We start from the raw sequence: 23,608 nt of genomic DNA, 5'->3' as shown, positions 1-23,608 counted from the left end.
TCTAGGACAAAAATGCTCCTTATTACATTCACCTCACTAATTTCAGCTTGTGTCGATATTTCACACCCTCTGGATTCATACCCAGGCACACACAGTCAGGGAGGCGCTCTGTTTCTCCAGTGGACAGGCAAACTAGTTAGGACTGTACCATTCTAACAGGAGTGGATTTAGACAAAGACTTGGACCTGTTTGTTTCGGCCGTTAACCTGCCACCCATGGGGTGATGATGTGCGCATCCTTCACAGATGACTTTTCTGCCATTTTGAATCCTCAACACAGGAATTGTTCAAGTGCATAAAGATCTCAAGGTGACATTTTCCATTTTTCTCTAGATGTTGGGTTGGTGACACTCACCTCCAAATTATGTCAACACAATGTAATCAGGGGTATGTTATTACGGAACCCTTCTGCCTCAAGTAGATTAAGAAGGCTTTTAATTCAAAAAATGTAACTGTTTTATATTGTCCACACTGCTGCATACAAAATGTGAATGATCCTCTGCCCTGTCCTCTGTGCAGTCTTCTGCATTTGATCTAGGTTACAGCCCTACTGTGTTGAGGTCGGACTGCCTCACCTTAAGGTCTAATCTACCTCCACCAGCTGCTGCAGTCTACTTGGTGTTTACCAGCAAACAGACAAATGTCCTCATGTAGCCCACAGACACAAACATTAAAAACACCCCCTTTACTCTGCACCGCTGCTGCTTCAGGCAGACAGTGTGTGTGTTTGTGTGTGTGTGTGTGTGTGTGTGTGTGTGCCATGTGTGTGTGTGCCGGGTGTGTGTGTGTGGTGTGCCGTGTGCCATGTGCCGTGTTTGTACATATAATGTCACCCCAAGGGAGACGGGAGGATACAGGAGACTACTCTGGTTACTACCCGACTGTAAGGGGGGAGGCTAGCAGGCTAGCATGCTCTGGCCACTAATGAGGGAGGGATGCTATCTAGCTGCAGTGCCAGAGGGGTAGAGATCTCAGTTCCAGTCAGTGTAAATGAGTGCAGCATGTACTGGACTCAGTGTAATTGCATACCTAGAAACTGTATTTTGTAGTCAAATGTATGCAGTGTGTATGCGCACACACACACACACACACACACACACACACACACACACACACACACACACACACACACACACACACACACACACACCTTTTGCATTTACACTCTGCTTATACACGTACACATGCATGGACACAAACACACACAAATGAGCTTGCCCAGACCAACACACAAGCTAACATACATGCCACAAAATGTGTACATCCACCCACACAACAGACACACACACACACACACACACACACACACACAATTTGGTCAACAGGTGGCTGGATGAGCCAGCTCACTGACTCACTCGCACACACAGACACAGAGACACACACAAGCAATTTGTGAAATTGACAAGGAGAAATAAGCTAAGGCTACACTGTGTGCGCGCATGAGGTGAGACAAGGCAGAGAAAAGAGGCTATTGCAGTCAGACTGTGCCATTATTATGTTTATTTGCCACAACATTGGTAGAGAAAGAAAGGAAGGGAGATAGAGAAAGAAGTCACAAAATACTGTGAAAGAGGTTTGTTACAAGAAGTCTGCAAGACTAACAGTGGAAAAAAAAAATACTTTTTTTTTTTTTTTTTTTTTTTTTTTTCCTAAATATACAGGAGCATGCTAGTCAGAAAAATCAAGAACATAAAGCAAAGGAGATTTTCTAAGAGGAAGAAAAGGAAAGAAAGGAAGAGTGTAAAAAAGCAGAGAGAGACAAATGATATTAACAAAAAAAAGAGAAAAGATCATAGGAAGGCTGATCGGACGAGAGAAAGAGATAGAGAGACTCAGAGAGAGAGAGAGAGAGAGAGAGAAAATCCCAAACACCAGATCCAAAAGAGCAGAATTAAGAAGGCACATTTACAGACTTCAAATTAGTAATCAGTGGTGAAAATACTGCAGTTGCCACAGAGGGGAGGGGGAGAGGTGAATGTGGAAGTTAACAGATCAAGAGAAGTACATAAGAGATCCTTGCAGAACACTCAGAGCATGAAGTCAACTAAAACTGATGCAGAACACAAGGCCAAGGGCAGACGCAGAACCCTTTGAGGAACACAAGGCCAAGGGCAAATGCAGAACCATTTGAGGGCCGGAAAGCTTTATCCTGTTTTTTTCTTATTTTTTGGCCTTTGTTCAATTTGAAAAAATGTCTGCCACCTTTCAAATGTTAAATGATCACATGTTTGTCTGTGTGGTTTTTTTTTTTCAGGCAAATCGGACATCCCAAAAATAGTCTAGTTGTGAGTGCCTCAGTGAAGTCAAAAGAGTTAACATGTACTAAAGTCTGCAGGCTGTTGTGGAGCATTAACAGGCCCTCAAGAGAGTTGGATGTAAACAAGTGTCTGCACAACTGCAAAGCCTGAACATCTAGTTAAGTCTCTCCATCTGAGCATCGCCTATAGCAAAAGCTATGCCCTAGGCTGGTAGGAGAGACCGTAACCCTTTTCTCTTGCCATCTCACCTCGCTGACGCACTGACTTCAGGAAATGTCCGATTGAGTTTGCTGACAGACCTGCACTTATAACACGGCTCCTCAACGCACACCTCTTGAGCTCGGGGGTCTTCTGACAGACCCCCAAGAGGCTCTTGTGATAGACTGCATTAAGGTTAGGCATGCGCACATTAAGGGCCATTCGACTACTGTAGAGAATAAGCAACGAGCGAGGATGATGAACACTAACATGGCTCATTGCTGTGGAACACCCACAGGACAATGGACACTGTTCAATGAGCAGTCATGGACGGTACCAATGTGCAGGTGTCACTGCCATGCTTTCAAAGCCTCACTGCAAAAGAGCGTTGTTTCTCACCCGTGATTCTCACGTCAGGGAACTGATAGAAAATACTTTCCACTTACAGTCGGATAAATAGGTTTTTGACACAAATACTGTACGGAAACACAATCAAGACGTCTAGTCATAGTGAAAATAAATTAAAAGTATATTATATAATATTCCTGTATTAAAAATACACTATTAAATTCATATGTATACAGTCTTATTTTTTCTAATTTTCTTTTCTTTAATATAAACATTTGATTTAACAGACACGCAGGATACAAACACAAATGCAACCCTACTTCATCCTACAATACTTTTTCTTTTTTTTGTTTTTCTTGTCAATTTCACAAATTGGAAAAGAGGCAGGCACACTGCAGCATAAGCAAGGCAAGATGGGGTTCCATTCCTCTTGGGGGGGGGGGGGGGGGGAATCAGTCCACATATAAAGGAAGTAAGGGCAGTAACACATTTCTGAAACCGGGCCCACCCTTACAGCTGCATTCCTGAATATTGATCAAGAGTGGAGTGGAGTGGAGTGGGGGTGGGCAAATCAATACCGTCTCCATTAGGGGCAAATATTCAGGTGTACAGTGCAAGCGACTGGAACTTTTTTGAATCCCCCCCACCCACCAAAATACTGCTACAATTAATTTTTTCGATCTTCTGAGAGGGAGCACCAGCCGACTAGAACATCAGAGGTATGGTGTGAAGAAGGGAGAAAAACAGCTAATACTGATGTCACTGGAGAGGAATGAAGAATATGGATGACAGCTGGCTAGCCTTACGAATATGGTCCAGGTGCATTATCCTTACTTGGAAATATGCAGAAATATTAATTTAGGGTATTCTATAGACTGGTGGGGGGGGTAAGGGGGGTCGATCAAAGGCTTGAATTAGTTAGTGGAGGGCAAATGGCTTCTACGAGACTGTGTGTGAAGGTGTGCTTAGGTACGGATGTGGTTACTGTGGGGAGTCTTGATATGGTGGTTTTGTTATGGACAGGGGAACAGGATGATGAGGACCATGGAAATGGTCGATGTACAGATATGAGAATGTTGGCGTGAAGAACACACACACACACACACACACACACACACACACACACACACACACACAAATCCACATGCCAAAGCACATACAAAAAATAATTTTCTCCATGCACATACACACATATAGAAATGCAGACGCGCACACACAGGCACAGAAACATACATGGAAACAGATCTGGAATGGAGGCTGAATAATATGACCCTCGAGAGGGAGAGGAGAACAAGCATGTCGAATAAATAAATAAACGATGCTGCGCGTCTGAGTACTGAGGACTGAGGAGCGGAGCTGAGCTGAATATCCAGTAGCTCTAAAACCAACTGAATTCATCTCCGAGTTTGGGAGCGCACAGTAAAGATAAGGGAAGATTTTGGCTTCTCATCATCGCATGGAAAAACCAACAAGAACAACTAGTATGCCGATGACGACACCACTCGACTGAAACTAATCGGCCTGGCGAAATGAAAACTGCTCAGAAGAAAACAAGGTCCTAAGCAGACACAGAGCCCAGTGCACTTGTGTATGCACAGCAACATTTTCCATCTCCAAAGGTGCTTTTACAATTTCTGAGACTGTGTAGCTGCTGATCTCAACATTCAAAGGGGGCTTTTGTGAATTGCTCTTACAAAACAGGTTTCACGGCACAGCCGCTGTGACGGTAAACACCAGAGCGCTCGTGCCTGGCATAGTGAGCTGAGCGCGATTGGAACAGGGGTCATCGACACACTGCCTGACTGCAAATGCTACCGCAGATGCTGGGGCAGAGGTGACGAGTCAGGATCAGATGTACTGTATCAGAGTACACTGATACAATCTTTGGAATTACACCGCCGGTCCTGACACAGAAGTTGTCTCCACCAAGAGACTTTGGGAAAATATTTGGTTACCACAGGCCACAGTACCTAAGCTGCGACCTAGAGCTCATACAGGGCCAGCAAGTAGCTAATAGAAGGGGGAAAAAAGGGGAAAACAGCCATCGGCCTGCAGAGCAAGGGAGCTCTGTGGACATGCTCACTGCACTGTAGTGTCTGTGGTTGGTCCTGTGTCAGTAAGTATGCTAGCAGCCACAGCTGAGAAGCGTATTGCGCTAACGTCCAGAAACGGAGCACCACAGTAGCGAGACACAGCGAGGACATTAAGATGATCCAAACTGTAAACTCAGCGAGGATATGCGGTCATCAAATAAATAACGTCGCAATTAGAACACCAATAAACATGCCAAATAAATAAATAAATAAAAATGTAAATAAATATACAATAAAAAGATATGTAACTGTACAAATTGTACAGTTGAGTAATGTGTAACAGGAAGGACACAGTGGCAAGATATGACTGTTATGGGGGGTGATGTGATGTTATATGGAGTGCAGGCAATGGCAGGTATGCTAACAGTTGCTAATGCTATAAATGCTGTGCTGCTGCTTTGTAATTAGAGCCTATCAATACAGGGCTGGGCTACCTAAGAGAGATTTATTAGGAGACGGGACTGAGAGAGAGAGAGGGGATTGGTCTACACGCAGCCTATGGGAGGCAGAAGGCGTGGCCTCACCAGAGCAGGCGCACTAGTTCCTCACCTGCGGCGTGTGGTTGGTGCGCAGAGAGGCCTGGCAGGTCCAGTGAGCTGTCGGAGGCGCCGTGGCGGAGGTCGCCGCCGGCCTCCACCAGCTTCAGGTCCAGCTGCAGGGACAGGGCGTCCTCCTCGCGGCCAGCACCGCCGCCACTGCTGCTGCCGCCCAGGGAGGGCAGGTCCAGGGACTTGACGGAGGCCGTGTCCTCCTTGGCCTGCCGAAAGGCGCGTTCGGCCGGGCTGCAGCGGTCCGACGTCGAGCTGCCCGAGCCCAGTGCCGTGCCCATGCCCATGCCCAGCCGCGACGCCTGGAAGTCAGCAAAGTCGTCCGCCGCCACGTCGCTGCCGCGTGGTGAGGAGAAGGAGCCCGACAGGCCGCCTGAGAGTCCGCCACAGCCTCCGCCGCCACTGTCCTTACCGTTGCCACTGTTGTTGTCGTCGTTGTATGCCAAGCCGATGCCACCCTCGAGGGAGAGCTGCTTGAAGACGTCGTACCGGTCAGGGCCTGAGCACGAGCCCAAGCTGGGCTGCCTCTGAGGCCCACCGCCGCCACCACGGGACTCCGATGAGCTTCCGAACGCCAGGAAGTCAGCAAAATCGTCCTGCTGCTGGGCTGCCGGGCCGCCTCCACTGATGCCAGAACCTGTCGGCATGTCTGCAGCGGTAGAAGAACCGAAGAGGGCAAAGTCGCCGAAGTCGTCCGCGGTTCCTCCGGCTCCTGGGGCAGGCGGCAGCAGCAGAGAGGGCGCCTGGGGTTCCGCCGGGGGAGCCGAGGTGGGAAGAGAGGAAGAGGAGGAAGTGGGCGCAGAGGAGAAGAGGTCCAGGTCGGCCATGTTTAGGGGGTTGCGGGGCTGTGAGAGAGGTGCTGAGGCCTGCTGAGAGAGAGAGTGAGGCTGGGGGGGAAAGGTGGGTGGGGGGAACATTGGCTGTAGGACTTTGGCGGGGTCGGGCGGCTCTAGTGGAGAGACGCTGTCAGCCGTCTTGAAGTCGGTGAAGCCATCGTCGACACTGACGGACTTGAAGTCGGCAAATCCTTCGCCTGCAAGGAAGATAAGAAAGGGGGGGTTGAGAGATAAGAAAGAGGGTTGAGACAGAAAATGCCATGAACGCATTACGTGCAAGATTCATTTATCGCCCTGGGTTGAGACGTTTTATTTTTTGAATTGCTCCAATTATGTCTGAAAAGGGCAGGACACACACATGCACAAACTCACACAGATCACAAGCAAACATGAGCACACTGTTTTCCCAGGAATTCATGAGCTTCCTTCAACGTGCCAAAAGGCACCACAGCACACAAAATGAGAATCCTGAGACCTCTCATGCCCCAAATGGTCGGACATCTGGAGGACTTGGTGGAAGAAAAGAGCAAGCGAAAAAGGAAATTCCTCCTGTCATTTTATGCAGACCGTCTCACAGGCTGACAGTAAGTTAGCTCCAGTTAAGAGGCTGTGGATCAGCAGAAGACTGGTAACACTAAGTGGCAGAACACAACAAAAGAGCAAACAACGTCAAGGAGGGGGGGGGGGGGGGGGGGGGCAAGGAGGAGAGGAGTGGAGAGGGAAGCCACCGCAGGCAGGACTTACAGGGGCTCTCAGGGCTGTGGCCAGTGGGCTCTGCTCTAGTGAGTGAGGGACAGCAAGCACAGCTCACATTAGCAGGCAGCAGACTGACTCAGAAAAACACAGGAAACTAAACATCCAGCCTCTAAACAAATAAAGCCAGCTGAGAGTAACAGTAGTCTGCCTCAGCCAGCCCATATCCTTCCATGTTTAGTTTTTGTAGGGATAACACTGAAATGGGTGGATTTCTGCATGAGGCCAGGGACCCTGAGGGCCTGTGTGGGGATGGGGAATCCAAAATATAAATATTGAAACAGTTAAAAATAATAATAATAAAAATGTAATAATCTGTTGCTCCAACGTGTTGCAATACAAGTGTACATTACTACACAAGTCCTCTAATCCTCCAAGCCCTGGTACCAGTGTGCAGGGGCCCCAGAGGCCTTTTCAAGCCCAGTGGATCATGGGCATACACCATCCACTGTACTCATTACCACTCTGGCTAAGGCTGGCTATGACCACATGCCTCAAGGCCTTGACAGCTTAGTTGACAAACCGTTTGTCTACCAGCAGTGAGTTGGTAAGGGGAGTTGGGACTTACCTACGTGTTTCCTGTCCCCTGGGTGCTCCAGCTCTCGGAACACACTGTATTTATCCCCACCATCTAAACACGGACGACAAGAACACAAACAAGTTTTCTTTTCCTCGCTCACTTTCACTTACTTGCATGCAACTGTTTTCCAAGTTAAATGTTCTTGTCGTCTTAAAAAACCAAACACATTTCATACGAGAATGTTCAGGGGGCTCACATGCTGACATCCATGCCTTACCTGCACGTTGCTTTGGATAAAAGGTAAATGTAAGCCTGTTTGGTTCTAGAGGACGGTTCTGGTGGGCCCAGAGGAGGATAATGAGATTCCTACCTGAGGCAGGAGGCGCAGGCTCTGGGGGCACATCCACAGACAGCTGCTTAAACGCTGCGTACTTGTCTGAGGATGAGGAGGACGAAGATCCAGATACAGGCGTCAGCATTGAGGGAGCACTGGGGGAAGAGATGGGAACATGACCGTCAGGGCAACACTCGTCCCTCTCTTTTTTTTCAGTCTCATTAATTTTTCTCCACTTGTCTTCACTCGCTGACTTTGACAGAAAAAAATCCCATTAAAGTACACTGAACCCTCCCACAACTTCTCAAACTGATTGTTCACCCCTAATAACCAAATTCTCAGTGTGTGTTAGAAGGGAAGGGGGGGAGGGCGGGGGGGGTGTCACAGCACACTGTATATATGAGATAAGAGAAATCAAATGCCGCGAGGAATTTTGGGAGTCCTCTGGAACCACCAGGCATCGTGCTCCTTCACAATGTTGCCTGGTAACGCCTGCCCATCCTCAACTACAAGTCCCTGCGCTGGAGATTCTCTCTCTCTCATCTCACATCTCCCACTCCCCGCCTTTCTCCCCCACCCCATTCACTCTCTCTCCCCTTCTTTAATTAGACAGTGATAGCATGCTCTTGGGGACAGCAGATGCAGACGCACCGTACACAACAAAGCATTAGCGTCTGGTCAGAGGAGTAGGCTAGCTTTGTTCAATGAGTGTGTGTCACCCTGATACGCTATTTTCCTTTCTCTTCCGCAGCATAACTGAAGAGATAATCGTCTTTCAGCTGCCTTTCTACCCCTCCTCCCAACCCCTAGAAGCTCCAGACCCCTCAGGGCAGTGTCCTTCAGTTAAACACAGTCTCTCTCACACACGCACCAGGACTTGCAACATTTAGAAATCCCTGGTAGCCCTTTGGTAAGGCATTCTTCAGATTTTGGTTGCCCAAAATGAATAAGACTAGCCTATAGAGCCTGGCCTATATATAATAATAATAACAACAACAACAACAACAACAACAACAACAACAAAAACGCATAAATAGCATTATGTATCAACTAAAGTTTGTTCATCTCCATCTGTTCTTTTTAGGGCCGCTGTTGGCCATTTGGGAGCCCATAGGGGAAATTATTTGTGGTTTCATGGTGAATTCACGTTGTGGTCTAATTACACGTTTGTACGTTATGTGTGCAATCAACAGTATTGATCAGCTTTTCTGGTCCACGCTTTGCATGGGATGCTGATGTGGTAGAGGACACTGGCATCAAACACAGCCCGACTAGTACCTTTCTGAGTAGACTTCCTAGCAGACAAACCATCACGGTTAACAATCTGTTTGTTTGATGGTGAACAAATATCAGGTAAAAAGAGCCGAAAAGGCGAATAAGACGTTGGGCTAGTCATTGTTGGAGCCCTGCACACGTGTGCACACTCACACAGAGACACAGAGACACACACACACACACACACACACACACACACACACACACACACACACACACACACACACACACACACAGACACATGTGCAGGGCACAAAGGGACGGCAGGGGAAAATGAGCTCATTCTGTAATCCTTTGGAAATGAATTAACTAACAGCCATGGCACAGGCTAATTGTTATGCCAGGCAGATTATTACACGCCATTACAGCGGTGGCCTTATCGGCGCGGCCAGGAGATAGGGCCGAGGCAAGAGAAAATGCGGCAGCAGGGAAACAATGGCCGAGCTCCCACATTCCCCCGACCCATGTCAGAAAGAAAAGGGTGGACACTGAGGAGAAACAGAAGAAACGGGATGGGGTCTCCAACAGTTGGTATGGTAGGAGTTAAGGTCAGGAATGGACTTAAACCCTTAATGGAGGGTGGAATACAAGGAGGCAAGTTAGTCTAACCTGAGCTCTAGTGCTTTTTTTTTTTTACTTATCGGATTTCACAAAATGACGTCTTGCTTTTAGTGCAAAATTCCTGCCCTCCCGTGGCGTTTTACCTGCTCTGAGGGGCGGCTGTAGTGGGAAAGGAGCTCCCAGACTCGCCCTGGAACTCGGTGAAGGAGTCATCACCTCCTCCTGCCTTCGGAGCCTCCTGGAAGTCCTGGAAGTCGTCATCATCTGCTGTTGCTTTGGGTCCCTGGAAGACAGCGGCATCGTGAAGACAAGTCATGTCAGTGCCACAAATATGACATTTTTCCCCTTTAAGACTTAATACAGGACGTTGAACAGCAGGTACATCAGCTACACCGAAGACACACACATAGGGAAACATCATTCTAAGAGTGGACAGGAAAACAGCGATTAACAGATGATGATCTACAGGAGAGAGCAGCTGGATTGACACTCACTGCAACTAGTGTTTTAATATTACCACCACAGGGGCATCAGTAAAGAGGTTTTGCCTCAAGTCCTGACTCAGTTTAGGTTTAGTACCTCACTTTCTTTTTTATTGAAATACAACATAGAGTATGAAAGAACAGGTTCTCCTCCAACTCTGAATACACTGATATTAACACCCTTTCAAGAAGCACAATTTCCATGACTTGAGTGTGTGTGTTTGTGTGTGTGTGTGTGTGTGCCCTCCTCACCTGCACCGGCGGGAAGGTGGCGATGAAGCTGGCAGCGGGCTGTGCAGTCGGAGGGTTAGGGGTCATGCCAATGACAGGTGCTGCAGGTGTGGGCATTGCCATGGAGATGGCTGGCGCTGCAGCGGGCATGACCATGGAGGCAGCTGGTGTTGGGTTTTGCATCGCCATGGAGACAGGCGGCTGGGCCATGATTGGCTGCTGGTGCTGTGGCATGACAGCAGGCATTGCCATGGTGAGGCCTGGCAGGTTAGGGACGGGCGGAGAGGGGAACTGGTTCAGGATGTCAGGGCTCATCACTGGGAGACCACTCTGGAGGAAGAGCATGAGGAAGAGCGAGAAATAGAAAAACTGTTAATTCAGGGACATATCCATGGATAGTCTATTTCCAATTAAAATCTGTAGACTCCAGAAAGAAAACTGCTTTACATATTTTTCCGCAGAGACAGACTGGAGTGATATCATTAACAGAAGAACTGAAAACACCAAGATCCCTCTGGACTGTTTGTAAAACTGCACATATCCAGGTCTGACACTGTGTCGCTGCAGTACTCCAGTCAGCTGAAAACACACCCAACTGCTGTCAGTGTTTCATGTACCCCGCATGTCCTGTGCACTGATCTTCACAGTGGTGGTGAAGAGGCAGGTCAGAGTGGGCACTCACTACTCCCTTGTGTCCTCTTCTCTGATTGACAGGCGCTTGCTGATGAGGACAGACGCCCTAGAAAGCCGACTGACACAGCCCTGTCAGAGTCTTCCTTCTCACAGAAGTGAACTTGACTTTGATTGGCTGTGTGGAGGAAGTGCTACAGGTGGTGTCTAACACAGATCCTGAACACACAGCATGCCTGGCTTCTAGGTGTGTGTGTGTGTGTGTGTGTGTGTGTGTGTGTGGAGGCAGGAAGGCAGCAATTAAAGTTTTGGGGAAAGTGGAAAAATACAGGGAGGTCTCCTTTTCTTTGCCCTATCTCTACTTTTCCCCACAGTGATGGAGAGAGAGAGAGAGAGAGAGAGAGAGAGAGAGAGAGAGAGAGAGAGAGAGAGAGAGAGAGAGAGAGAGAGGGATAATGATTACCAGCTTTACCCCTCTCTGTCTGTCTGTCTGCCTCTCTCTCTCTCGGCCTGTCTCTCTCCATTTCTTTCCCCTAGGGGCTAGATAATACAACTCCCACCAGCAGAAAGGAGGGTGTGTGTGTGTGTGTGTGTGTGTGTGTGTGTGTGTGTGTGTGTACACACATAAGCAAGGGGCAAACATTGTATGTACCTAGGCCCACAGCTTGTGTGGAACAGGTGTCAATCTATGTCCTCGAGGTAAGTGGAGGTGGGGGCATACAGTCATATGTGTACATAAGAGGGTTGTGGTGTGTGTGTGTGTGTGTGTGTGTGTGTGTGTGTCTGTGCGTGTGTGTCCGTGTGTGTGTGTGTGTGTGTGTGTCCGTGTGTGTGTGTCCGTGTGTGTGTGTCCGTGTGTGTGTGTCCGTGTGTGTGTTGGGTACACATCATGGGGCACTCGGGCATGGGGTATGAACCCACCTGTGTACACAGAAAGCATGTGTGTCTGAGCATACAGAGAAAAAGACCCTCTAGTGGGAGTATATATGACCCATGCACACCTGTGTGTGTGTGTGTGTGTGTGTGTGTGTGTGTGTGTGTGTGTGTGTCTCTGAGGATGTCCTTTATACAGGGATATGTGGTAATCGGCTAACATTCATCAGTTTTCAAGTCATCCCTCTAGTCCAATGCATGAAGTTATTCTGTTTTGGTGTAGTCTATCTGTGTCTGTGTGTGCCTGTATCTGTGTGTGTGTGCCTGTATCTGTGTGTGTGTGTGTGTGTGTGTGTGTGTGTGTGTGTGTGTGTGTGTGTGTGTGTGTGTGTGTGTGTGTGTGTGTGTGTGTGTGTGTGACTGTATGTCTGTCTAGGTGTGTGTGTGTGTGTGTGTGTGATGACCCCCTGAGCCCCAGCAGACATTGCAGTGGCCATGCGTGGCCTGCAGGCAATAGTGGGGATGACGAGCGTCATTGATGGACTGATTATAAAACGGACCAGTGGACACCTGTCTCTCTCTCTCTCTCTCTCTTTCGAGCCGACTATGTCAGCTTACAGACGTGAAACCCCTAGACACGTCGTTTTGTGACATTTGTATGTACTTTGTATAAATACGCGTTATTTTGTAGAAAACTGTTGTCAACTGCCTCCAATGTTATTGTTTCGGTCACGAGCCGGCCAAAACGTAAAAATTGGGGGCTCGTCCGGAATTAAGTCCAAGTTAACTTGCAGTTTCAGGTTGACCTCCTTAGTATCAGCTTACAGGAAAGGGACAAAACCAGTGCTGATAAGGATTTGCAAATGGAGGCTCAACAAACCCAGGTGGTTCAGCTGCAAGAGACACTGTCTCTTCAGGAGCAGGGTACTGCCTTGGAAGCAGGACTGGTGAAAAAGGACACCATGCTGCAGAAGCAAGTAGCAGGATACTCTTTACTGCAGACTGAGCTTCAACAGCATAAAGACTATGTGTCAAAACTTCAGGGTGAATGCTTACGTTTAAAGCAGGACCTTAAAGGAAAAAAGGCCACGCTCAGAACCATGACTCAGGAGTGCCAAAGCCAAACAGAGGAGCTGCACCAAAGGAATGAGTTGGTGGTTTCTCTCAACAATCATTTGGACACTGTTAGTGAAAACAATGTAAAGCTGCAGTCTGATAATGTCAGTTTGAAATCCTCACTGGTATTTATGTGACTTACAATAGTACATTAAAAAAAAGTAGTGGCTCAGCGACATGCTGAAGTCAAGGTGTTGACTACCTCATTGTTGATGCTCTTTTTAGAGCTGAAATAATTTGTATTGTGACCTGTCTTCTTTGTCTCTCTAGTTTCCTAGGGCCCTGGATGTAGGGGGACAGGAGATGGTGCAGGCTCACTAGGGTCTTTTGTTGTTTTATTAGGTTTCCACGGGAAACCTTCTATGAAGGGAGGTGTAACGACCCCCTGCGCCCCTGCAGACATTGCAGTGGCCATGCGTGGCCTGCAGGCAACAGTGGGGATGACGAGCGTCATTGATGGACTGATTATCCACACCTGGGGAGGTGAGGAGTATAAAACTGCCTCCGATGTTATTGTTTCAGTCACGAGCCGGCCAGAACTTAACAGTGTGTGTGTGTGTGTGTGTGTGTGTGTGTGTGTATGTCTGTCTGAGTGTTTGTGTGTCTCTGTTTAACATAATCTGAATTGCTGTGCTGGGTACTGCTTGGCCTTGGGTTACACATCCAATCTGACATGGAGCATGAAGTTCATGGTGGATTAGGAGGGTTAGGAGACCTGCTTCATGTACCTCATCATAAATGAAGACTGATGCAAGAGGTCCCTTTGCTGCCCTGGAGACTAATTGGATGAAATGCCATTCAAGTTCTAATTAGCTTGATCATTTACATGCAAATGACTTCATGCAAAAGTGACAGTGTCAAAAATGTTAAAGGTCTGCCGTTGCAGTATTTAATAAGGATTTAATCACCTAAAAGTGATGGAGTTTGTATGGATTGCAGTGTGCATAAAACACACACAATTTTGAGAAACAATTATGATAATATAGTCCAATTTAAGTATATTAAACGCTGAGGTCTTGTGAGACCATTTTCAAAATCTGACCCCTGAAACACTGGTTTAATTAAAACTTAGCAGACAAATAATTTCTCCAATTTAGCAGGTCATCAACTAACCTTCATTTTTCTCACTGTGGGAGTCATGGAATTCCAACATTTTGCATCTATTTTCCATCCCAATTAGCTGTAATACCTTTCAACTTAATCCTCTCTTTATATTAAGTGTCTTTATAACAACATCCAACAGTCTGTCATCAATGATACCATGCCATAATCATGAATATCTTACTACTACAAACCTCAATTAAAAAGCCTAATCTAACCTTAACACCAAGAGCATCTGCTGATAACATGAGCAAATATAGAGTGGGGCCAAAGTATTGAACACACTTCATAACCACAAGTGAGAGACAAATTGTTGGAAAGGAGCACACTGCCTACCTGAGCTACACCAATAAGGGCCAGCACGGTGTAGAGCTCCTCCTTGGTCAGCTTGCCTGGCGTGGTGCGATTGGCCAGAGCCCAGATCTGCCCCAGGGCCTCGCGGGGGAGCCCCGACGACATCAGGATGGGGAACAGCTTGGCTGTGTCGATGCCCGCAGGGGTCATGGTGAGCTCCAGCACCTTCTTAAACATCTCTACACGAAACATCAGACACGGGGCCTCATTTATAAAACGTACTTACGCACAGAATTGATCTTAGACTGTGCGTGCGATCAAATCCACGTCTAAGTACAGATTTATAAAAACCGTCTTAGACGTAGAAAAGGACGTATCTCTACGTCTGGTTTTAGTTCGTGTAAGTACATTTCCTTGTGGCAATACTGGAGTACTGCAGGAATTTAGAACTCAAAGCGCCGACACGCAGTTTCATTATCATCATCGTGCACCACCGTCACCATTAGGGCGAATGTTTCGCTCAATAAAATCAATTAAACTATTAGAACAATTCACACATGAATGAGATTCACGTCTAATAGGTATTCCGTTTTTATTTCACAAGTGTAAAACATTTCGCTCAATCTATAGCCTATAGAAAGTCTAATAGTGGCTTAGTTTTCATTAGGAGATATAGCTGCATTGGCGTTGTTAGAGGATATTGCCAACTGCGCAATAAGGAGAGAAAGGGTTTTTTCGTGATCGCGCACACTTTTTGACACAGGATGATGTATGGCTGATAAGCAGGTAGGCCTACAGCTTGTCGAGAGCGTTGTGCCCAAATAGCCTCTCGTCTACAGAGGCGCACCAGATGCAACCAGGCCATACACGTTCAGGTTTTGTCTGTTCTTGGATTCCTGGCTACAGGAACGTTCCGATGAGAAATTGGAATTCATTTAGCAGAATTTTGCCCGATGTTCTTCGCAGTATTATCACTTTATATGCCCGTAATGTATTAGATTTCCATACAGTGCCCAGGAAAAGCAATATGTGTAAGAGGATTTCCTGCGTAAAACAGGGTTCCCAATGTATTTTCATCCAGATTGCGCATACTCAAACAGCCTAGGAAGACCACTTTAATACAGCACATGCCCGTGCGCGGTTGGTAGTGGAGCACAGCAAAGGCATGCCTAAGGGAAGGTGGCGATGGCCAGCGAGACTCCGATGCTGGAGCAGCAGTGCGACAGTTGCGGCCGCTGGTGCTTCGGAGACGTGCCTTCTACATGTCAAATACTTTGCTTTTGCCATTACGCCACCAGACAGGCTTTTCTAACGATGTTTTGGCCCGCATCTGCTGTTCCATCAGCAGAACGTCGATGTCAGCCTCACTTTAATTCTTCTGTTTACATGTTTCTTTCTTGCTTGCCACTGTCACAGAGAGTTTGTGCATTGAGGATGCGCTCTGTTTGTGCATTGATAATATGCTGATTAGATTAAATAGGGGCGTTTTGAGGGCGGAGATTCAGTTGCGCACAATTTCACGACCATTTGTGATTTATAACCGAAGGATTGGCGTACACGTGTTTTTTGTGTGTACGTCTGTTTACTGTGGATCTCACTTACGCTCATTTCAGGAAATGTCTTAGACAAAATGTAGGATGGTTTCTACGCAACGTTTTATAAATGAGGCCCACACACACGCACAGCATTATTGACCGTTCACATATAGTTACAAAGTGTTAAATACCACTCGTAGCCGACAGTGGACCTGATCTGGCTCTGTCAGTCACAGATCGTACACCATAACCCTCCGATTTAACCACCAATTAAATGTAATTAATGTGAATCATGCTGCCTGAAAGGACACCAGGCTTTCTGTGTGGAGAGTCTTACCTGGGATGAGGCTGTCGTTGTAGAGCCAGGTGGGCACCATGGGCTGCAGATGTTCCTGCTGAGGGTACACCCCGACACCTGCTGACAGACACACACACACACACACACTTATAATCACTCTCATACCGTTGTGTGTCTGAGTATGTTTCCCACATCTGGGTGGGTCTGATACCCAGTCCTCTCCTACATACTAACCGCTGCCAGCACCGAGTCTCTTTACTCACCCGGTCTGTACATACTGAGGGCCTGTGCCTATGTTCACAAGAAGGTCCAGGGTGGCCAATTGTTTTTACAGAGCCTTCAAAGCAGTCACTTGTTTTACCATCTCTCTGTGATTTGTTATTTCCATAAATTCCTCTAGGTATAATGGAATGCTGATTATGGCTGATGCTAGCTAATCTGTTCCTATTAACTCCCTTGAATAACCCTGAATCTGACAAATCCAAACATGCCGCAAGCTGTAAACAACACAACATCAGGGAGAATTCTGGGAAATTGGAATGAACCGCCCAAAAAGGGAGTGACAGATAAAGATAGAGAAATGGGAGGCAGCAAAGGTCTGTTTTGGCAAATTAGGGCACAGCCCCAGTCATTCATTCATTCATTCATTCCCTCATTCATTCATTCATTTATTCAGTCATTCAACTTGGGTTAGAAACCAAGTGGCTCAATGCAAGAGAAAGTGCACCGCAGAGTCTCCCGAAAAGTGTGCGAAGGACTGTGAAGGAAAACACAGACTGTTAGAAAGAAAGTAGTTTACACCGTGGGAGTGCCACCCACTCAACTAGAGGCAGACGGGGGCTTTGACTTCACCTCTTATCTCTACTTCTATAGCAAAGCCAGATAACAGCACACCAAACAAAGGCACTGACTCTGCAGCAACATGGAGCACAGGAGCACAGCCTGCCTGTCTGCTGAGTCTGCCTGTCTGCTGAGCCTGTACTGTAAGCTTACGCTGGAGAAGGGAGTTTAGGAGGAAAGGCAGATGATTTAGAGAAAGAGGTTGCCTCGGGTAGAATCAGGTTTGTGTTTGTGTGTGAGTGTGTGAGTGTGTGAGTGTGTGAGTGTGTGAGTGTGTGAGTGTGTGAGTGTGTGAGTGTGTGAGTGTGTGTGTGTGTGTGTGTGTGTGAGTATGCGTGTGTGTGTGTTAGCAATCCCAAAGGGCTTCTGCTCAGACTGCGTGCTCTGTTGTGTGTGTGTGTGTGTGTTCTACTCAGCCAGCGTGCTCTGTATGTCTGTCTGTCTGTCTGTGTGTGTGTGTGTGTGTGTGTGTGTGTTTGTTTGCGTGTTGGCCATCCCAAAGGGCGTTTGCTCAGCCAGCGTGCTCTGTGTGCGGCGTGTGTGTAGTCTGACTCATCAGCAGACTTCAAGATGCTCTGGCGGTTCAGCTGGTACACACAGAAAATGTCTCCTTTGGTTAGACCATCTAGTCGAGATATTCAAAAGACATTTGATAATCCCATGTATGTGCCAAGAGGATTAGTATTTGTTTTATCTTTCATTGTTACAGTGGTACAGGAGGTAGAGATTTTCTGAGAAGTCGTTTAGAAATCAGAAGGTTGCTCAGGTTCGATACCCTGTTGAAGCGTCCTTGAGCAAGAAACTGAACCCCTAATTGCTCCTGATGTGCAGTGTAACATCAGTGTAAATGTAAAATGTGTTTACATCCTTGTAAGTCGCTTTGGATAAAAGCGTCTGCTAAATGACTAAATGTGAATTTAAATGTCATTTGTATACAGGACAGCCTCTAGATGAGGTTTGAAATGGTCGGATCGTCTGAGCCACAGTTTACTAATCAGACAAACAACCAAACACAAAAAAGAAAGATCAATCGCAATAATTGCCATGCCAACCGGTCAACCGATGCATCCCAGTTTGTGAGAGTTAGTAAAAAACAGGCAGACAGCGAGGGCCTTCACCAGGCAAGGATGTTAATGCGCTAATGAGGGCAGCGGACCACCAGGGCAGGAGCACCAGAGAAAAACCCAAAGACTTCAGTCTCCTCACCACCGGTGCCTGTAGCATGGGCTGGGCAGTCGTCTTGGCCAGGAGCCCGTTTGTCCCCAGCAGGAGGGTCAGCTGCCGACACAGGTACTGAGGCTACTGGGCTCGTTCCCATGGTGAATGCTCCCCCCAGGTCCACTGAGGGCTGCGCCCAGTTGCGCGCCTTGACGCTGGGCTGGAACTGGGCTCTGGCCGAGGGGGGAACCCGGGAGCCCCGCTGGGCCAGAGGCTGGTGCTGTCTGAAGTGGACCTGAGCCTGGCTGTGGGCGGTGAGGTCGCAAGACGAGAAGAGCTTCTCTTCTAGGGAAGGGCCTGAGGTGGTGGGTGGGTATGCGTTAAGAGAAGCTGGAAGAACTGTGTTCTTACTTTTTTTTTTACTCCCTCTTGGCATTCCCCTGCATTGTTCATTGACCATCAACATTTTATGACTAAAGGCCGGCGCTTGCTTCTGCAACGGTGTCACATTGTTTTGTAAATGTACTCCTAGAAATTCATGTGTTGCAGTGTTGCAAAGCAATTCACCTCCAGAACAATAAGTCATTTGCTCGGCAGATAGAAAACAGTTTCCCTAACAGAAAGTCTGAAGCTTGAAGTTTTTTTCAAACCTTTACTTGGGTAGTAAAACTGAGTAGACATGCAGAATACATTTTAGTAATCTCATCTGGTAACATTCGTTTCACATAGCATTGCATGTCTAAACTGTGATAGAAACTACGTTAGCTTAATGCTAACGTATAGGGGACATTCTATAGAGACCGCGCTAGCGAATAGCATATTCATCAAAGTAAACAATTCAAACAAACTTCGGTTCAGTACAAGTGGTTTCGGTTCATTACGATGGGTTATAGACATCCAGACAGGATGTAGTCAACCGAACTTGCAGGCTGCGAGGCTTGTGTAAATGTTGTGTACATTTTGGCGCAAGTCTAGAAAAATCGGCCGACGCACGCAAGACGTGAAAAGACGCGCTTGGGGCTTGCAAGGGGCTCGCAAGGGCCTCTTGCGCCTGCGCTTGCGCCTCTGAGCATAAATAAGGCTTAAGCGTCTTGCGAGTCTGGCTGCAGAGTTTCAGGGCACGTGTCGTGTTGTGCTAAGGTTCTAAACGGACTTAAACAAATGCATTGAGAGACCAAGTGAAGAGCTGTTCTTCAGGGTATGAAGTCATTATAAAGAGAGAGAATGGAACTCTCTGCTATCAAACAAAACTGCCTATAGACCAAACAATTACTTAGAATGGCTATGAATCCATTTACTTAAGACATAGAGATAATTTTTTGGTGGAACGACTGTCAGCTATGCCCCAAGATGTTTACGTTTTGGAAACTATTGAGGTTTTGTGGGAAGCACTGCTTATCTGGAGCTGCTAGTTCGCCAGCGTAATGGTGGGATGTGATATTTTATTGCAAGCAACAGTTAGCAGTCAAGACCCATTTACTTTGTAATTAGCCTGTTTTATGCCTCAAGTCAAACTGCATTAGAGAAAATTACTTCTTGGAATGAAAATGAATACATTAAACTAAATCCTGACATAAGTTTAATGGTGGAATGACAGTCAGTGATGTCTTCTGAGGCTTTACTTTTGACAAACCACCAAAGTAATGCAAGTCAGATGTGCTTTGCCATTCCTTGTTTGGAGTTGATTGGATATGGATAGTATGTTGTTTCCCTAAACAAAATAACTTTGAGACCAGCAGCAGTGACTAGTCAAGATTCATTCAGCATATGATAGGAGTTTTAGGCTTAAGGCTTAGACTACTCAATCCCTATCCTACCAAGGCAAAAATTGCCTCTCTTTGTTTTGTTGGCAACCAAAACTGTTCATGTGACCCTTTAAATAATCCCATGATTAGTGCGTCTGCACCTTCGTTATTCTCCGGTGTTTCCCAGCTTGTTGTTGTTTACGCTTACCTACTTCTGTCCTTGTGCCAATGCCCGATTTAGTGCCAGCACACCAGTGTGTGTGGGGCTATGCCAACCTAATTGGCCCGATCCAGATGAAGAGCAAGTGGGTCAGGAGGCCCTGAGGGGATTTAGGGCTGAAGTTCTGGGGATTATTCTAGCGGGAGCAGAGCACCCTGCTGTTGCCCCGTCCTGGTCCTCTCATTCTCTCCTCTTCCTCATCTGAGAAGCCTAATTATGGGGAGATGAGAGAGAGGCTGCAGGGCAGAATCTTAACTATGTCTGGAGGCAGGGAAGGAGAGTGTGGGTCCATCCCGCTCTCTCTGACAGGACATGTCTTTACAGAGGTGGCCAGAGAAAGTGGAACAATGATTCTTGGACTACTAATGATACTAACAGGCCTATAACATACAATAACACCCAGAGCCAATGAAATTGTTGTTGTTTGTGTGTGTGTCTGTGTCTGTGTCTGTGTCTGTGTCTGTGTCTGTGTCTGTGTCTGTGTCTGTGTCTGTGTCTGTGTCTGTGTCTGTGTCTGTGTCTGTGTGCTGAGCATTTAGGGTTGTTTACTTGCTAGTGCGGCGTGGCCTCTGGGCTGATTGCTCCATATGCCAGGCCTTCTGTGAGCCTGCCCAGCCTCTCCAGGCCAGCACTGACGCACGAGCACTGCCTCATACTGAGAGCTTATGGGCTATATACTTAGCTTATATAAATTCCCCTGCCCCCAAATACAGCCCCACACCACCCACTTCTCTCCCAGGAGTACCAGTTACTACAGTGCGAAGTTACGGGAGGTGGGGGGGTGACGGGAGTAAGGAAGTGAGTGATGAGAAAGGACTGGACTGAGTAAGACTAAAGGAACAGTCAACTGAAATTAAAAAAGAAGAACAAACAGAGTGGTTTACCTTGAAATGCAGTTTGGGAGCTGGAGATGACAGAAGAGTGTTGGATGGCAGTGGGGGTGGGCTGGGATTGGAGGAGGGGGTTTGGGGCGAGGGCAGGGACAGAACCCTGAGGGAACGAGGGAGGGGGCACAGTGGAGTAGGAAGAGGAGGTGGAGGAGGAAGGAGCCTCTACGGGCCCCTGCATAAAATCACTAAACTCGTCATCGTCCTCGGGGACAGCAGGAGGGAGGGTGTGAGAGGGGACAGAGGAGGAGGAGGAGGAGGTGGAGTGGAGTGGCGATGACTCTGTAAAAATGAAGAGAGGATGAGACACACCAAACAAAAAAACAAGAGACAGAGACACTCACTCTCCCGATGGATGATCTAAGCACAGCACAATGCGAGTAAATGAACACAGTGTAGAGTCAGAGCGAAACATACAATGAAGTCTACTCTTGCAGGAGTGCACATCAGAAAAGCTGTGAACACAACGTGTAAATGCCGACTGCTATAGGCCTACATTTATTCTTTGAACACTTGAGTTTTACTGTCTTTTATGATCCCACAGCTAGTGTGAAATTAGACCTGAGGAAACACAGCTCCTAGACTTTTCTTGAGGTGTGTGTGTGTGTTGCTGCCAATGTAGCCTATTGATCAGTGTGTGCGTATATAGCACAGTGGCATGGAATCAGCCTCTACAGATCCTCTAAGGATACCAGCAAAAAAAAACATTACAAACAGCATCTTTTGTCAGCTCACTGCAATGCGATCGGAATGGCACTTGGATAAAATCCTTGGCTTCCTCCTTGTTTATTTGTTTGTTTGTTTGTTCTGTTAGTTGGGAGCTAAAGCACAACTTCCTGACGTGCACTACCACAAGTGTCTCAGATAAACACTTTGAGATGTGAAAATACTAAGAGACAGTCAAGGACACCACAGACAAAACAAACACACTGAAACTGTCAAGTGTTAACTTCAACAAAAAAAACTACGTTAACACTTAACAAGAATAAACTACTTAAGAGGTGGTAAACAGAAAAAAATGAATGTTTGTGGCACCTTCACACAATAAATCCAGGTGTCGAGAGAAAGGTGCGAAGGAGTGTTGACAAAAAGGAATACAGACAGAGAAAAGAGCAAGAGAGAGAGAGAGAGAGAGAGAGAGAGAGAAAGAGACTGAATGAAAGATTGAGTGATGGTGACTATACAGTGGAGGAGGAGGAGGAGAAGAATGACAGACATGTGGAGAGCACAGTCTCCCCGTCGCCCCGTGACTCCTGCAGTGATCTTGGCTGGATGACAGGCAGCAGGACAGGGGGAGCTGTAAATAGATAGATGGCTACACAGCAGCCTGCCTGCCTGCCTGACACGGGCTTGCGTGGAAGAGGAGAGTTCTTACGACAGCTAGAAGCAAGACAGGAAGTCGTTTGTCAACGTCGCCTCAGGTGGGCGAGAGAGTGTGTGTGTGTGTGTGTGTGAGCCTTTTGTGTAGCATGCCAGTTGCTCCACCATGTCCAAAGGGGAAGCTGCCGTGATGTGATGTTTTGTTACGCTGGTTGAGTCCGACATCAGGCGGGAAAGCAGGCAGAGAGAGATGGAGCTGTGTGTTTATTAGCGTGTGTGTGTGTGTGTGTGTGTGTGTGTGTGTGTGTGTGTGTGTGTGTGTGTGTGTGTGTGTGTGTGTGTACCTGGTTTCTTGGACTGTGAGGAAGGGGTGGGGTGCATCTTAGCGTCACGGCTGAAGCCATCCAGGTTGCCTTTGATGGCCTCCAGTGCGTCGTCTCGACTTTTCTCTCCTGTCTACACGTGTTTAGAAACACAGATGGTTTTACTATGAGGAATACCTACTCCCTTTGTGTCTCTGTGGGTTCATTTTTGTGTTTGACATCTTAAGGTGCTTGTTGGAGAAACGTTTTCTTTTTGCTGTGTGCAAGTTTAAAAGATATGATCCTCCTTTCTGTCTCTGAGGACTGCGATATGCATTTTGGTGCATACATACACAAATTCCATGTTTTAACGAGGAACATGAGAAACATATAAGCAGGACTATGGGGACCTCCCTTAAGCAGACTTAAACCACAATGTAACATACCTGGCCTAAACAGTAGCAGGAAAGGCTGCTACTGTGACATACATAATTGACACCATGATAGCTTGTTATGACAACAATTGGAACACAGAAGGATGTATATAGTGCATTTCGACTGTATGTGTGACATGAGAAGAGTTTTTAATAAGAAGGGGTTTTGCCCCACAGAGCTTTGGATTTGTTGCTTGACCGATGTGGTACTTGTGTCTTTCCCTGGTGTCATGAATAAAGCTGCAGTCTCACACCTGTGCTGCCTGAAGGTTTTCACCACATCTCACAGTCCAAAGCCCCCCCCCCCCCCCCTAGCTGACAGACAGCCCTGAATTAAAGTTCTGATGTCGAGTAAATGAGACACACAGACACCGGACAGATGAGGCAGACATCCTTATAGGAGACTCCAGGGAGGAGGA

At 47.1% G+C, this 23,608-nt stretch overlaps 1 protein-coding gene across 3 annotated transcripts in view; it reads right to left on the bottom strand.

Annotated features, from left to right (window-relative positions):
• synrg (synergin, gamma) overlaps nt 1-23,608 on the bottom strand; it is a gene marked incomplete at its 5' end in the record, with an annotated part of 55,078 nt that overhangs the window by 18,472 nt on the left and 12,998 nt on the right. Inside the window, 9 exons of one of the 3 annotated variants that reach the window (XM_080844421.1) lie at nt 5,446-6,477; nt 7,602-7,664; nt 7,924-8,042; nt 9,867-10,006; nt 10,458-10,766; nt 14,493-14,689; nt 16,323-16,403; nt 21,131-21,415; nt 22,798-22,909. In XM_080844421.1, coding sequence (XP_080700547.1) covers nt 5,446-6,477; nt 7,602-7,664; nt 7,924-8,042; nt 9,867-10,006; nt 10,458-10,766; nt 14,493-14,689; nt 16,323-16,403; nt 21,131-21,415; nt 22,798-22,909 — 2,338 coding nt within the window. The remainder of the gene's footprint in view (nt 1-5,445; nt 6,478-7,601; nt 7,665-7,923; nt 8,043-9,866; nt 10,007-10,457; nt 10,767-14,492; nt 14,690-16,322; nt 16,404-21,130; nt 21,416-22,797; nt 22,910-23,608) is intronic. The other 2 variants (XM_080844422.1, XM_080844423.1) reach the window with 2 other exon arrangements.

The sequence above is a fragment of the Sprattus sprattus genome (genome assembly GCF_963457725.1).
Source record: "Sprattus sprattus genome assembly, chromosome: 9".
Taxonomy (NCBI): Eukaryota; Metazoa; Chordata; class Actinopteri; order Clupeiformes; family Clupeidae; genus Sprattus; species Sprattus sprattus.
The sequence above is the reverse complement of the archived record's forward strand: the minus strand, read 5'-3'. Positions and strand labels throughout refer to the sequence as shown.